Source organism: Salvia splendens, chromosome 2, assembly GCF_004379255.2.
Source record: "Salvia splendens isolate huo1 chromosome 2, SspV2, whole genome shotgun sequence".
NCBI lineage: Eukaryota > Viridiplantae > Streptophyta > Magnoliopsida > Lamiales > Lamiaceae > Salvia > Salvia splendens.
This window is the reverse complement of record NC_056033.1, coordinates 4,424,194-4,438,820: the sequence shown is the minus strand read 5'-3', so window position 1 is coordinate 4,438,820 and position 14,627 is coordinate 4,424,194. Positions and strand designations below refer to the sequence as shown.

The following is a 14,627-nucleotide window of genomic DNA, read 5'->3' as shown; positions in this document are numbered from 1 at the left end:
TCTATGTTTCTGATTGATCCGATCAAACTAGTTTTATGAGTATAATATTATCAAGTTAAATATGTCTTGAACTACTTGTAGTATAAGTAATGGTCAATAAACTTACACATTATCAATACTAGCCAATTTATAATTGTCATTCGAAATATTATTGATCATAGGAGAAGCATCTTACCAATTAAATACGCTTCATCATCCTCTAATCAACTGCAGCAAGTGATTCTTCTTATAAATGTACTTGCAATAAAACAATGAATACAATACCAACGATCTCAGATTCATCTTAAAGTTACTAAACTTAGAATCTTCTGAGATGTTTGAAATGCTTCTACTTTGTTGATAACCTATGTGTGGCTTCAAACAAAATGTTGAGATCACATCACCATTAAGTTGAAATTATGTGCTTCAACGTCTTCAAATTTTAGTTCCATATCAAAATTGGCTCCTTGAATAAAATTCCTCCACTCAGAATTCTGCCAACAGTAAATCCACCTTTGGTTTTTCTGCTTCACATATATCAGCCGTGTCGAGATCATACTAACAAATTTCTGCATATTAGACACTAAACCAGTAACCAGAATGATAGTACTATTAACTAGTAAATGAAGGATGTGAGAGGGGATTTTCATGTGTTATGCATGAAATAGACTAACCTTCAATCGAGGGGCATAATAAACCTTTCGTTTTTCAGAAAAACATATTATTATCCACTGGAAGCCCCTTTTCAGACAATAGCTTAAGTTTCTGCAAACCAACATGATACCGATGAATGGATGATGTTGAAGCAGATATTTTGACCATCTCATGCTAATATCAAATTGTTGAAAAGACAGAAAATCTGAATTTTACCTTAACATATTGAGGTGGATCATCAAGACTAGTTGATCCAAGGACTACTTCCCTCCTGAATTTGGTTGTAAGTTTATGGCAAACCCTAAGCTGAGGACACATCGTAATGTCTCAGCTTGACCACAAACATAGCAGCACTTTATCTTTCAATGGAAAGTGTAACAACCAGAATATTTACCTCGGATCTTGTTGCTCCACCAATTACGAATGCAAAGATCCGCTGTCCCATCTTTTTGTAATCAGTATTGGCAGTTTTCAAGACTGAATCACTAGAAATCAAGCAGACAGAGATGATATATATAACATTTTTGTAATAAACAAACTCAAATGATGGTTGCATGGAGATAAAACTGCTAATTTGCAGAGTAAATTCATGAACAGTAGGCAAACAAGTTCCTAAGCCAATACCTTGAATATCCATCATCAGAAGTACGAGATTTGGCCCACTGTGCAGTCCGTCTTGATCTCATCGAATGGGGAGCTGTAGTAGACTGGGCTGGTTTAGTTGGTGGAATTTTTGAGCCCCCTCCACTAATTGATTCGTTGGAAGAGCCGGCAGAGTTCATGCATTGGTACTCATCTTTTGGCAAATCTCCTTTGGCCAACTGCTCAATTAACTCCTGAGAAACAAACCAAATTAAATATGTAAAAGCGCCAAACAGGTGAGTTTCCTTTTACAAGGTCTAGGATGCCCCAATAAATAATTATTCCAGATCCACCTTCCTATATGATGACTGTGTAATGCTTATAATTTATAAAAATAAACAAACCTCTAACTTGGGATAAAACCGGGATAGTGCCCATCCCTCCTCTTCATCTCCAGCTCGATCCTTTCTTTCTGCATTCTTTTTCTGGTGGGCAAGGAATTAGTTACATTCAGGCCTCAGTACTATACCCATTGTTGCAAGCTTTACTTTAGAATTAATGTTTACCTTTGCTGAATCAAATTTAAGCGAGAAGGTACCCTTTGAAGTCTTTCTGGAATCTGCTGCTTCAATTAATTTCATATTTGTGACACTTTGCATGTCCTCTTCCGTTAATTTTGCCAACTAGAGAAAGTAGCGTCATTAGTATGGTTAGTCAGCTAAAGCTAGTGAAGCACGTGGTTAGTAGATATAGACAAATATTCATGGTGTAATATATCAGGATAAGCATAACATCATCAATCGAGCATCGAGGCGATACTAAATCGTGAGTTTTCATGCTCAATATGCAAATATGAACCGTCAATTTGTGTGTCAACTCTTATTTACTCAACACACAGAAAGGGAGTGGGGAGATAGAGAGATCACAACCTGCATGAGTTTTGCTGCTTTGTCACCCTCAAACTTTTCTGGGCTGACACAACAATATATCATCAAAAGCCGCAACTTATTCTCAGTTGATCCGTCCTGAAGGGTAAAGAAAATTATTTTTCCTACCATCTTAATGATAAATATAGCTGAATCGAGAAGCAAAGTGCTACCAGAAGCATTGAGATATTACCTGGTTTGATCTCAGATAAGTAATAACTTCCTTGGTTCCTGCATCGCCAAATACAAGATCTTGCTCCAGTTGTCCAAGGTCCCGAAGATCCAATTCTCTGATAAGAGTATTGAGTTTACCAGCAATCTAATGGAGAAAAGGATAACAAGATCAGTGTTCATTTCGTTTTTCTAGCTCAGGAGGAACAGTAGAACTCTATTTAAGGTCAAGTGAATTGATATGTAAACCCAAATACACGAAATACATTAGTAAATGACAATATGAAATGATCTTCAGAATTTTGAGTTTAGAAACAACCGCAACATGGATTGAGAGTTTCTCCATCTGTTCATTATATTGTGGCAAAGCTTGAACCATTTTCTGTATGTCTCTTGTTGATAGCTCACTACCATCCCTTCAAGAAAGAAGAATGTAAATAGTTAGAAATTACAATGGAAAAGAAACATGGATGTTGTCTACAGGATAAGTACAAATGTGCAATGCAGTTTCCCTTTCTCCAATTGAATATAATGGACTCAAGCCAATGAGAATAGGAGTTGAGCACATGCTCCAGTATTTAGCAACACTGAAGAATATTCTGATTTCACGGACAGAGTGTGGCGAGATATCATAGTTATATTTCAGAACAGATGAAGTATATAACCACCAACCTCTGTTGTAATTGAGCTGCTTTGTTTTTGGAAACAAAGTTGGTCATCTTCTCACTCAACCGCTCACTAGCCTAAAATTTTTTAAGAACATTAAGATGGCAGATATGAGTAATTAATAGAGATCCTTAGGAAATGAGTCTTTGAAGAAAAAATATATGCATGAATGAGAAAACACCTCAGCGATATGAGCATGTCTGAGCTCAACCCAGAGAACATCATTATCTTCCAAGAGGACTTCTTTTTGTTCAGGCTCACCACCCGATTTGCTAGGAATCTTGCATCCACTGAATTCCATCAGAAAGTTCCAAGTCTCCAATTAGGCTGCTTAGACAAAGACATTTACCTCGTGTACATATTTATTTCCTTCCAGCTCAAGTAAATCATGACACATAGCATCGTACGTCCATTCATGAATGATGGGGGCGATCTGGAAATGTCAAACAAAGAAAAAATAAAAACTAAGAATAAGTTATTACTTGAGTGGATAAAAGTGTAGTGAATTAAACTTTTGGAACCTGATCAATTGATCTATCCACTATAAGTAATTCACACGTTTCTGTTGTTGGGAACTTGGGAATGGAAGTTCTATAAGTTGTGATGTGCTTCCAAACTGCTTCAGCAAGCTTCTTAGGAATCAAATCTCGACTATTTTTACTGTCATCATCCCCTTCCTTGGAATCTTTTTTATACCTCACGAAAGGAAATTCCTGAAATTTAACTTTGGACATTTAGGCAAAAAATGATAACAAATGACATGAGCACAATCATGTTGATATTACCTATCGGGATTTGGAAATCTAGAACATAAATATTTTTTGCCGCAGATGGTAAATATATGGAAACTTGTTAAACTCTGTTTAACTAGACTCATAATCAGTTGAAGTCCTACATATCACAACCCTCTCAAATTCGACGTTTATTGTACTTATCATGCTGACACATTCCTCTACAATGAGACAATCAAATAAATAAGAGCAAAAGTATTGATTACTCCATTACCTTTAATGAAGCAAAAACACTAGCAATTCTCAAGGCCATTAGATTCAAACATGCATCTGCTTTGCGAGTATTCTCAGCACCAAAGAGTTCATAAAGTGCATTTTCTTGATCAGTTGTGAATGCCTGATAGAAAGTTTCTCTTTACATTCCATGATGCCAAAAGACCTTAATTGAAATCCATAAAGCATTCAGCTACCTGAGTATCTATGGGAAAGTACTCCAAATTCATCTGCAATTTGTCAAAGGTAAATATATCAACGAAAAAAACATCCTAATAGAGCAATGCAGTGCGACTCTATTGGCAAAACTGAGGATGATATTTACCTCTCTTAGGGCACCAATACGTGGCATAACACTCATATCACTCTTGATGTGAGACACCAGGTCTTTTGGTACAGGTGTACTAAAGTATATATATGCCCTGCAACCATAGATAAGAAGGGATACTGTCACAGTTCATAAAACAATATCGAATGAAAAAGGACTTTATAAAAATTCTTGGACGTACTTCCTGTACAATGGTTCTCTCCCTGACATGTCAGACAAGAGCATGACGAGGCTGACAAGGACAGAAAATAAGTAATCAGTTCCAATATTCTTGCTTGTAAAAACTGTTTCACTTCAACAGTCATTATTATTTAAGGATGAGACCCGGCAAGTGGTTTTTCTAAAAGGGATGTAAAAGAAAATAGCCAAGGAAGGACGGTAAAAGGTGCTCTTAACTATTTTAATATGCCAAATATCTCTCTGATCTTCTTCAACTGTTTCCAATAAATATAAACTTCTTTTTCTTATAAGTATAAAATAATTGGAAATAATTTGGAATGACAATACTTCTCCCTGGCAGGCTGCATGAAGTATACTACATCCATTGAAGGCATGGGCTCTCTCCTTTTAAACAGTTCTTCCACCACTGCAGAAGGTGAAAACAACATCGAATATCGTACTGTGAGATACCAGCCAAAAACAATTCTCGTAAAGCTTTCTTGCGGCAGGTCTTTTAGGTGGACACCATATATATTTGATAGATCAAACTATGACATAAAAGTTGAAACAAACATCATATTTTGTGTGTATCTGACATAAAACTAAAATGCTTACATGAAACATCTTGGTCTGTGATATCTGCCATTTTGCATGAATGAGACATCACTTTTACAGTAACTTTGTCCATGATGAGCACCTGAAAACAGAGATCTTACATGCCCTTATAACAACGTTTCAGTTTGCATCTTGATAATGGTAACATGTGGCAACATGATTTATACCTTCCATGATGATCTCTGACCTCCTACTTTGGAATCTTGGAGCATTTCATACAATAATCCTAACAGATGTTTTGTCAAAAGAATCAGTCCAAATACTGCTCATTTCTCGTAGAATTAGAGTGCAATTTAGTTTATAGACACCTTAAACTCAGCCAATAACTTGAAAGTATTAAGTAAAATATTTCCCTTTAAACTTTTTTCCTTCAGCTAATTCAGAACGTAATGACATAAAAAAAAAATTAAAGTATGCTATTCCATTCAACAACCACCGCTCGCTCAGCACATCAGATCCCCAAAAAGGCGTCTCAATAGCAACAAAATCAACATGTTCTTCCTTCCGATGTCAAAGTGAGCTAGAATTTTCAAAATTCTCATCTCTCTAACCTAAAAAACTAAGATGCTTCTTTGAATGTTTCTATTTATATATTCGAAACACCGAGAAATTGCTGAATGTAAATTGCAGAGAGGAAATGAAAAAAGGCACGCAACGCAATGAAGGTGACTGAGCTTACGATCGCGGCTGACCATACGGAGAGTCTTGTACTCCGCGGCTTGGGAGCACTCGGAATCCGATAACGACATTTTTCCGGCGCCGGAATTCAAGTCGGAATTGAAAAATGTTTAGTTATTTTGCTCTTTTTTGGAGCGAAGGAAAAAAAAAGGAACGAAATTAGAAGACGGTTAAAAGTGGCGGTACGTCTTTGAAGGGGGGATGTCGTTGTATTTGTGGGGACCCACATTTTGCGCCAACTGTAACGATTTCTTCAATTTTCTTAAATTACTAGTATTAATAAATTCCAAGTCTATTTATTTTCTTATGTTACTAATACTAATATATCACTTATTCAGATAAAAATATTTATGAATCATAGTACCATACATGGATTTGATTTAGAGAACACTCTATCTCGTCATCTATATATACTCCAAATGCCTAAAAGCCCCTATGACTCTCTTCATCTTCGTCTCATTACGTTTAGTGTCGTAGTCGTGGTCCACATTATCGGGAGCAAACTGTTTGGATAGTCATGATTCGCGTCTTAAATATTTGAATTATGCGTTGTGATGCAACTTTAAATACTTTTTTTCAATCTTTTTTCCTTCAGTCCACAACATAAACAATCTCAAAGTCCATGTAATGATGCTTTCAAATGCAAAATCATGTTACCTATGAAATGCTCAAATAGAGTTCATAGCCAAAAAAAACCCCGATTTTTACCTCAGCTATCAGAATAATGTACATGCATATCCGAAGAAATTTCAGATTTGCCTCAACAAAAAAGAACTACAAAAACCTCCCATAGCTGCATCATACCATGGTGGGAAGAAGCTATATGAAAACTGTAGTAGAAGGGCTCTATCTTACAGCTGTACAATGTTTTGGGTTTTTAAGATATTCCATTAGTTGCAGACATTCTTGTAGCTGTGATTTTCTGGGCATGCTTCCTTTCTGGCACAGACTGAAAGAAAATCGTTGCAGCACATAATCGGGCAAGGGAAGAAGCTAGGCACATTTATCTGCTTACGAAGAATTTTGATGCAAAATGGAGCCTAGACTTTGAGAAATGAAGAGCACAGCAGCTCTGAGCCTGCTCCTGCAATGACAAAGTTAAACCATGGTCTGTTTTGGTTGGTCGACGTAGAAAATACTTCCAAGTAGGCAATATAGATATGGATACTGCCTATTACAAAGATAAGCTATTTGTAGAAGACGTGATGCATCACATACCAAAAAGTTCTATGACACGGTTTAACTGGGAAAGTTTCGGATTCCAAACTTTCTTCCTTAGCAGATGAAAGAACTAGTCTTTGGAACTTGGATGAGAGGTTCTCATACATATCAACGTTAGACGGTTGTACTTGTTGAACTCCGGTTTTCAAGTGCTCCATTTTGATCTCTGAGGCATCTAGGTTTTCCTGGTTGGGTAAAAGAGAGAAACTTAGGTAAAAAACTACATAGAAAAAGAGATTAAAAAGGTAATTAATATTCGCGATGTTTTACATACTTCCATTGCTCTAATGGCTGCTTCGCGGCAGATGAGTGATATATCAGCCCCTGTATAGCCTTCCGTGAGACGAGAGAGCTCACTGATGCATACATCAGAATTGCATGGCATCCGGTGCAAATGAACACGGAAGATATCCTCACGATCTTTTTTGCTTGGTGGGCCCACATAAAGAAGTCTATCAAATCGTCCTAACAAGTTAAGAAGCAATTACAGTTACACTGCCTCTTTGTAGCTGCAATGACAGTTGCAATGATCGATTCTTGTAGTCGCCAAGCAAAAAGAAAACAACAAATTTGAGGAAAGATAAACAACCATAAAGGAACAACCGAAACATGAATAGATAGAAAGTTACCTGGTCTGAGGAGGGCAGAATCAATCTTATCTGGCCTATTTGTAGCTGCAATGACAGTTACACTGCCTCTTTGCTGCAAGCCTGTCATCAATAAATTTATGTTGAGATGGATAGCAAACTATTTCTGTCGCTTGGTTAGAGATGCAAACAGAAATTATTGTCACTTGGTTAGAGATGCTAGCTCATGTATAAAAGGCATCTACACAAATTGTACACTTATGGCAAGATGATTTTAGGTAGTTACCATCCAATTCAACAAGTAGTTGACTGATAACCCGATCACCGACTGATACTCCATCGCTTTCTTTTCCACGAGTGATAGCAAGACCATCAATTTCGTCAAAGAATATAATCGAAGGAGCATTAGCCCTGGCCTTCGCGAACAAAGTACGTACGGCTTTTTCAGATTCACCAACCCATTTGCTGAAGAGCTCAGGGCCCTTTACTGCAAGAAAATTCAACCCTGCTTCAGCAGCAACTGCACGAGCCAAAAGAGTCTTGCTGCAACCTGGAGGACCAAACAATAAAATTCCACTTGGGGGGCGAGTTCCAATGCGATCAAAAGCATCCTTGTGTTTTTGAGGCCATTGCACAGCTTCCATCAGTTGCACCTTAACTTCTGTCTGGCCACCAACATCATGCCAGCCAACTTTAGGAATTTCAAGTATCACCTGATCAGAACAAGCTGTAAGTCGAGGTAGAGTAAACCACAATAAAACGCCAGGACAAGTAGCGAGCTATATTTTGTGAACTTAGTATTCTGTAACAAACTCAATCATTTAAGAATGACATAGAAGGAGCAAACAAATGAGACCTAACTAATAGGAGTAGTAAAATTAGTAGCATCCTAATGATCATACCATTTCAAAAATAAATTGCAGGATATTACATTTCAATATTGGCATTGGTGACGCCCAGGAAAAGTCTTCTACTTCATAGCAACGATGAATAATTTCAAGTAGACATCATGTCAGGATATCACAAAGATAAATTTCGCATATTTACCTCTCTCATAGCACTTGGTCTTATTCTTATTCTAGCCTTCTCAAAGTCATCTGAAGTAACTCTCAAGGTGCCTTTTGGATCATGAGTCCAATCTACTGCAATACCAACCATGGATTCAGCAGAGTTTTGTGTTCCTGAATTGCTGGCAAATGTAGCACACAAATTACTTTTGACAGAATCTCCTGAACTGCAAGGGGTTCCCAGATCACCACCCAGGTCAACTTCTTGCGACCGGCTCAAAGCTTGGTATTCTGGATCTACTGCGGTTGAAAATCCGAAATCTGAATCACCATGACTGGCATTAGATTTAACATACCGCCGAAGCCCAACCAAGGCTGCTTCAGTGCACAGAGCAGCTAAATCAGCTCCAACAAAACCATGTGTGGCCATTGCAAGATTGTGAATATCCTCGTCCAGCAGTGAGTGTGCAGTTTCATTAAGAACTGCAAGCAATATTTCATGTCGTTCTCTGGGCGATGGAACACCTACGTGTATTACAGAGATGTAAGAGACTTTTTAGGAGATCAATCATAACCATTCAACTTTGCTATTCCTGGAAATAATGAACTCTAAAGCTATCACTAACGCAGTAGGATCAGAATCCACAAGGTGCTAATTGTTAACATACAGAAAATGGTAAGCATTAAGGGATTATCAAATGCAGTTTAGGATTTTTATTTAAAAAATTGATCATACACCAGCTGAGGCTATGAGAACATGAAGACAAAGATAATAAATGCAAAATTTTTCCATGAGATACCTATTTCAATTTCTCTGTCAAGCCTTCCTGGCCGTCTAAGTGCGGGCTCAATACTGTCAGGACGGTTTGTAGCAGCAATAACTAGAACTCCATCACTTCTACTAATCCCATCCATTAAATTTAAGAGAGTGGCAACCATTCTTTGGGATAGCTCATCTCCTCCATCTTTACGTGCAGGTGCAATGGCATCCAACTCATCTATGAATACCTAAAATAATGATCATCAAGCATTTAGCACCCAACTGCATTCAAGAGCACAAATGATAATTGGCGTAAAATCACAAAGACTGGTTACTTTTTGATCTGTCACGCACCTTCCAAATTTTGAATGACAAATCACGAAGGATAAAAAATTCATTGAGTTGCCGCACTCGTGTAAATTTTTTGATGATGTGGATGAATAGTACCAAATACATGTATTAATGTGACGACGTGGATGACTAAACAGTGTCATTTTGAGCCTGGGAAACTAAATTAATAAAAAAGTAAAATAGAATAACCAGAAAGGTGGGAGACAAAGTAGAAATGATCTATTCAAATTGAGAATTTTGAAAGGTTCTGGAAAAACCAAAAATGGCCCATTCTTCATGATTTAAAAGGCAATTAACCAAATTGATAATTTGATACAGAATTCTACCAATCTGCCTCTTCAATAACGAAATGCTTATTCATCTAAAACTTCCATCCATATTAAAGAGAGAAGGTATGGTACTCTTTGGGCTCAAATATTGAATAGAATTCATGCATCCAAGATGGTAAAAGCATTACAGTGATACCCATTATTTATAGAAACGAGCATTTTATATCAAAGATTCACAATCAGTGTAAGTAACCTGCAGTTGGTTTTCTTGTATAATTTATGCCATGCATTTATTTATTTATTTTCGATATGATGATACATTTTCCACATTCATTCTTCCAAAGAAAATGAAGACAAGAAACTTACCACAGCAGGTGAGGCTTTGGTGGCATTCTCAAATACTTCATGCAATGCTTTTTCAGTTTCTCCATGGTATTGACTAATAATTTCAGGTCCATTCACAGAAAACATGTTTACACCAGCATCACGGGCACATACTTGAGCTAATGTAGTCTTTCCAGTTCCTGGGGGGCCATGAAGAAGGACTCCCTTTGTAGGCCGTAAGCCCAAGCTTGCAACTGTCATCTGCACAGCTGATGAAACTATGATATCTTTTAAAACAGAATATTCTTTAGTAAGGCCTCCCAAAATCAAAAGGTTGGCCTCCAGATTTTTTCTGATGGGGCCATGCCTCGCATCTGGATCTTCGAAATAGCCTTTCATTGAAGATTCAACAACCACATCACCTGCGGATAGAAAATTAATCTTTGTACCACCATCAATAGAGAAAGCAGATAAGACATATTTTCCATTGTCCAAACCCCGCGCAATAAATTCACTATTACTATTCCGAATTTCACCATTTGAAGACAATCTTTTGGGATCCATAACCTGGAAAACACATAGCTCTGAAAGTACAGGGACTGCAACAAAGTTGCTGGAGAGTAAAATCCGTGAATATAACCATGATCCAACGCATGTCTCTAACAGTTTCCTTGAGGAATCATCCCTTAAAATTTCATCCATGCCAAGTATGTTAAATGCTGCACTAGAGTAAGTTCTCTCTAACGTTGACTTGTCATAATTCGACATGCGAGACTCTGCTGAGCTAGGAGAGCTAATTTTAGACTGTGATACAGATGGTGTCTTTGGGGATGAAATTTTACTGTTTTCAGCTTGCCTGTATGCTAGTTCATCAAAAGACTTGAGATGAGAAGATGTTGACATCCCAGTTTTATTTTTGTTACCCTTCAAATATACTGGAGATAGATAAATCTCCGTTCGGCTGTCTACTGATATATAACTAGCTGCAGGACCACAGCGGGCACCATTTCCATTCTCAGTCAAGCTATGACGCTGAACAGGATAAACAAAAACTACCCTGCCTGAACATGGACTACCCATAGTGCGTGAAAGGTTCAAAGACAAGCGCACTTCATTTTTAGAAACCTGCATGCGGAGAAGAGATCTGATAACTACAGAGAAGTAAGAGATGTTCAATTACGATTGGCAGCAGAAGATAAATCTTGTAAGATTAGTTACCACAACCATTAGTTAAAGAAGCGATATGGTTCTTTCCTAATGTTTGTTGTTCCCTACAGATGCCATAGTTGGGAGTTCTGTATACCATATTTGGGAGTTATGATTGTGGCGTGTAGTGTTACCTAGCTTATAATTGCTGTACTTGAATGACTATACCGGAGAAGGATCTAGTCTTTTTGAAAACTGGATTATAAAGTGTATAAACCCCTGGCAAACAAACAATCTGGAGAAACAAACCTACACACTAAAAGAGATTACAGCTAGAGTAATATCCAAACCTTAGTGGATGGGTATATGGTCGCAAGAGCAAAGAATGTTCCAGGTTCATCAGCCAAATTGTTGGTAACGTCAAACCCAAAGCACTGAGCACATTCATCTGATAGCTTACACAGAGGGAATCCACTCGTACCTTTCTCCGAAGAAGAAAGAGAGACCTGTCATAAACCATATCATGGACAGAGACAACTTTTATATATTAAAAGCACGTCAGCTGTAAATCAATAAATCACAGATACTACATTACTAAGTGAAAGAAAGAAAGAAACAGCAGTCCAACATATAGGTAAATCAAAAATCTAAAGGCTTGGGCAGGGGAAACAGCACCATATTCAAACGAAAACCTAAATAAATATAACAATATTGTGAATAGAAGAGGAAACGTTCAAATAGCACTGGAAATTGAAAAAAAAAAGCTATTATTACCGATACAAGGGAGCCTGTGGGGATCGAGAAAGAAGTCATGGCTGATTCAGAAAGCCAAATTTTGCAGTCTCTGGGGTCGGAAACGGCGTCTTGGACAACTGTGCCAACGAAGGCCGTTGTGGAGATGAGAGATGGGAACTGAGCTGCAGCTTCATCGAGAGATTGGAGCAATTGTTCATGCGTCGGAGCGATTGGCCACGACGGTAAAGAATAAGGCGAGGAGAGCACGTTGCTTTGGTCGGAATTTGAGGGTTTTGAAGGTGTTTTCGAGTTCTTCTTCTTGGTCGGCATGTTGTCGTAGAATTCCTGTAACAGTTTCCCTTCGAGATGAAGATGAAGAGGGGGAGTGAGTGAGTGAGTGAGTGAGCAGTTGTTGAGAGTATAATTTTCGGAATATTTGCCGGGAATAAATAAGTCGGCGCGCTGGCTAAATTCAAAGACAACTTTCTCCCACTTCAACTTTTCAATGAAGCTTATAAATGTCTTCGATGGCGGATGGAGAAGGGAAGGGACTAAGGCGGACTGGGCTTTTCTCTTTTTTCTAGTTTTGGGCTTTTCTCTTTTCATATTATGCTATAAAGGCCCAACAATTAAGACTATAGGTAGCCCATAGCTTATTTTCTGAGTTTTCACCTTAATGATTATTTGATACAGTTCATTAAACTATCCACTTATAAATACTCCGTAATTAGTAAATATTAATTCGCTGATAAATTCATATATTTATTATTTTTTATGTATATGAATTTAAAATTTGATATCATGAAATTCGTGTACTCTTTTTTTTATCATGAATTTATGTACTCGTTAGGTTGCGGTTTGTATTGTTTTGTTTTACTTTTTCATGGGTAATGAGTGTTACTGTGATATCATGTTGATTATAATTTTTGGAGTTAAATTTTCATTGATACGTTTAAAGAATAAATATTATGTGCATATTATTCCATCAGGAATATAATTCTAGACCTTCTCATTTTACTAAAATGGGATATGAATGGTTTTACAACATCTTGACGATACAATAAGAATAAAATGTTTAATACTAGTTCTCCACTATTTATAATAAAAGAATTTGAAGTCGTTTTTCTATGTATATTTGTAATGGGATGTATCCATATTCATATGATAAACATTGTTTTTGTGGTTTAACATGGTTAGATTAATGCCACGGATCATATAATAATGTATAATATTAGTTTAATAATGTAACTTAGCTAAGAATGTACTATTTTAATAAAATAATACAAGAGTAGCATTTTATTCTAATAATATAGTTTATCGTAACCATTCAATTCAATAATACAAAAACTGTGATTTATGTTGGTGTTTTATAATAGGGAGGTGTGAGAATCACATATCAGATTTGATCAAAGGTGTCAGACATAAAAAACAACAAAAATATTAATCACAATTAATTACGAAAATTTTCAACAATATAAAACTAAACTAATGGAGTACTATTAAATTTGGCACGTGTATCATATTTTCCTTTGATTGCAATAAGATCAAATCTAGATAGCAATAAATATGAAAAACTATCACATCAATCCCTTTGACTTTAATATGAACGAATATTGGCTTCTAATATTACATAGTTAAACTATGATTCATACTCAAATTTTTAACAAGACACTATAATCGATTAGTTAATACTATTGAATAGTTAATTAAAATGTTAAAATTATCACTATTATGTGTGTGGACACTGGGCACATCAACGTTGCATATTTATCACACACCATACACATTTGTCGACAATTCAATTAACACGAAAATTAATTGACTATAATACAGAATATAGATAGATTAGGTCTTCAATCGACGTATATAATTTTTATACATGTACCATGTATATGCCTATATAATTAATATTACAAATTCAAGTAAAACACAGACGCATGTCCCATGCCGAATAATTCAAAATTTAATTGTCAATGCATGCTTCCATTAAAAATATGTACTTAACACATCAATAATTCGAAAAATGCTAAATTTATCTTGTGCTCACATGATGTCACCCACGACCATTAAGCCTATATATGATTGCAAATTCATGTTATCATGTTAATTTGGATCGAACGACAAGTGGCGTGAATTTTCATAAACGGGAGCACTTAATAAGTACTCCTATTTAATATGTTTATTCATATAATAAAAATAATTTTATTAATGGAGTATTTATTTGAAAACTGTTAATTGTTTATAAGAAAACGTGTGATGTAGTTTAAACTCATGAACTCTTATCATCATTTTACACAATAAAAGTGACTATAACAAATAACGAAATAAGTACACGCCCTAATTGGGTGCAATAAATTCTTACTTAATAGTAAGAAGTAGTATAAAATTTAAATAAAGCAATTTGGTGTAATTCTTTATTAAATCCATAATTAAATCACAATTTTTATACAATTTTCAATTATCCC

General features: G+C 36.3%; 2 protein-coding genes across 4 annotated transcripts; both read right to left on the bottom strand.

Annotated features, from left to right (window-relative positions):
- Window positions 1-171: 171 nt before the first annotated feature.
- On the bottom strand, window positions 172-5,915 carry LOC121759678 (protein transport Sec1a-like). Its single transcript, XM_042155348.1, has 22 exons — window positions 5,764-5,915; window positions 5,252-5,310; window positions 5,085-5,166; window positions 4,818-4,896; window positions 4,492-4,542; window positions 4,308-4,404; window positions 4,180-4,212; window positions 3,984-4,106; window positions 3,500-3,691; window positions 3,328-3,411; window positions 3,160-3,258; window positions 2,985-3,055; window positions 2,632-2,728; window positions 2,335-2,460; window positions 2,145-2,240; window positions 1,782-1,898; window positions 1,620-1,700; window positions 1,258-1,469; window positions 1,028-1,118; window positions 850-939; window positions 654-744; window positions 172-548 (listed from the first exon to the last, which is right to left on the bottom strand). Exons 1-21 carry the CDS (start codon window positions 5,831-5,833, stop codon window positions 688-690), a joined length of 2,007 nt encoding a protein of 668 aa, XP_042011282.1. The 5' UTR covers window positions 5,834-5,915; the 3' UTR covers window positions 172-548; window positions 654-687.
- Window positions 5,916-6,440: 525 nt separating this feature from the next.
- On the bottom strand, window positions 6,441-12,633 carry LOC121784643 (calmodulin-interacting protein 111-like). 3 transcript variants are annotated; one of them, XM_042182834.1, is made up of 10 exons: window positions 12,202-12,633; window positions 11,778-11,933; window positions 10,324-11,406; window positions 9,378-9,585; window positions 8,618-9,102; window positions 7,857-8,283; window positions 7,613-7,693; window positions 7,258-7,448; window positions 6,981-7,168; window positions 6,441-6,846 (listed from the first exon to the last, which is right to left on the bottom strand). In XM_042182834.1, the coding sequence occupies exons 1-10, from the start codon at window positions 12,490-12,492 to the stop codon at window positions 6,774-6,776; spliced, it is 3,183 nt and encodes a 1,060-aa protein (XP_042038768.1). In that variant the 5' UTR covers window positions 12,493-12,633; the 3' UTR covers window positions 6,441-6,773. The 3 variants fall into 3 exon arrangements, with proteins under 3 accessions (XP_042038768.1, XP_042038776.1, XP_042038782.1); XM_042182842.1 differs by lacking the exons at window positions 6,441-6,846; window positions 6,981-7,168 and having other exon boundaries at window positions 7,306-7,519; XM_042182848.1 differs by lacking the exons at window positions 6,441-6,846; window positions 6,981-7,168 and having other exon boundaries at window positions 7,306-7,492.
- Between the last annotated feature and the right edge of the window lie 1,994 nt (window positions 12,634-14,627).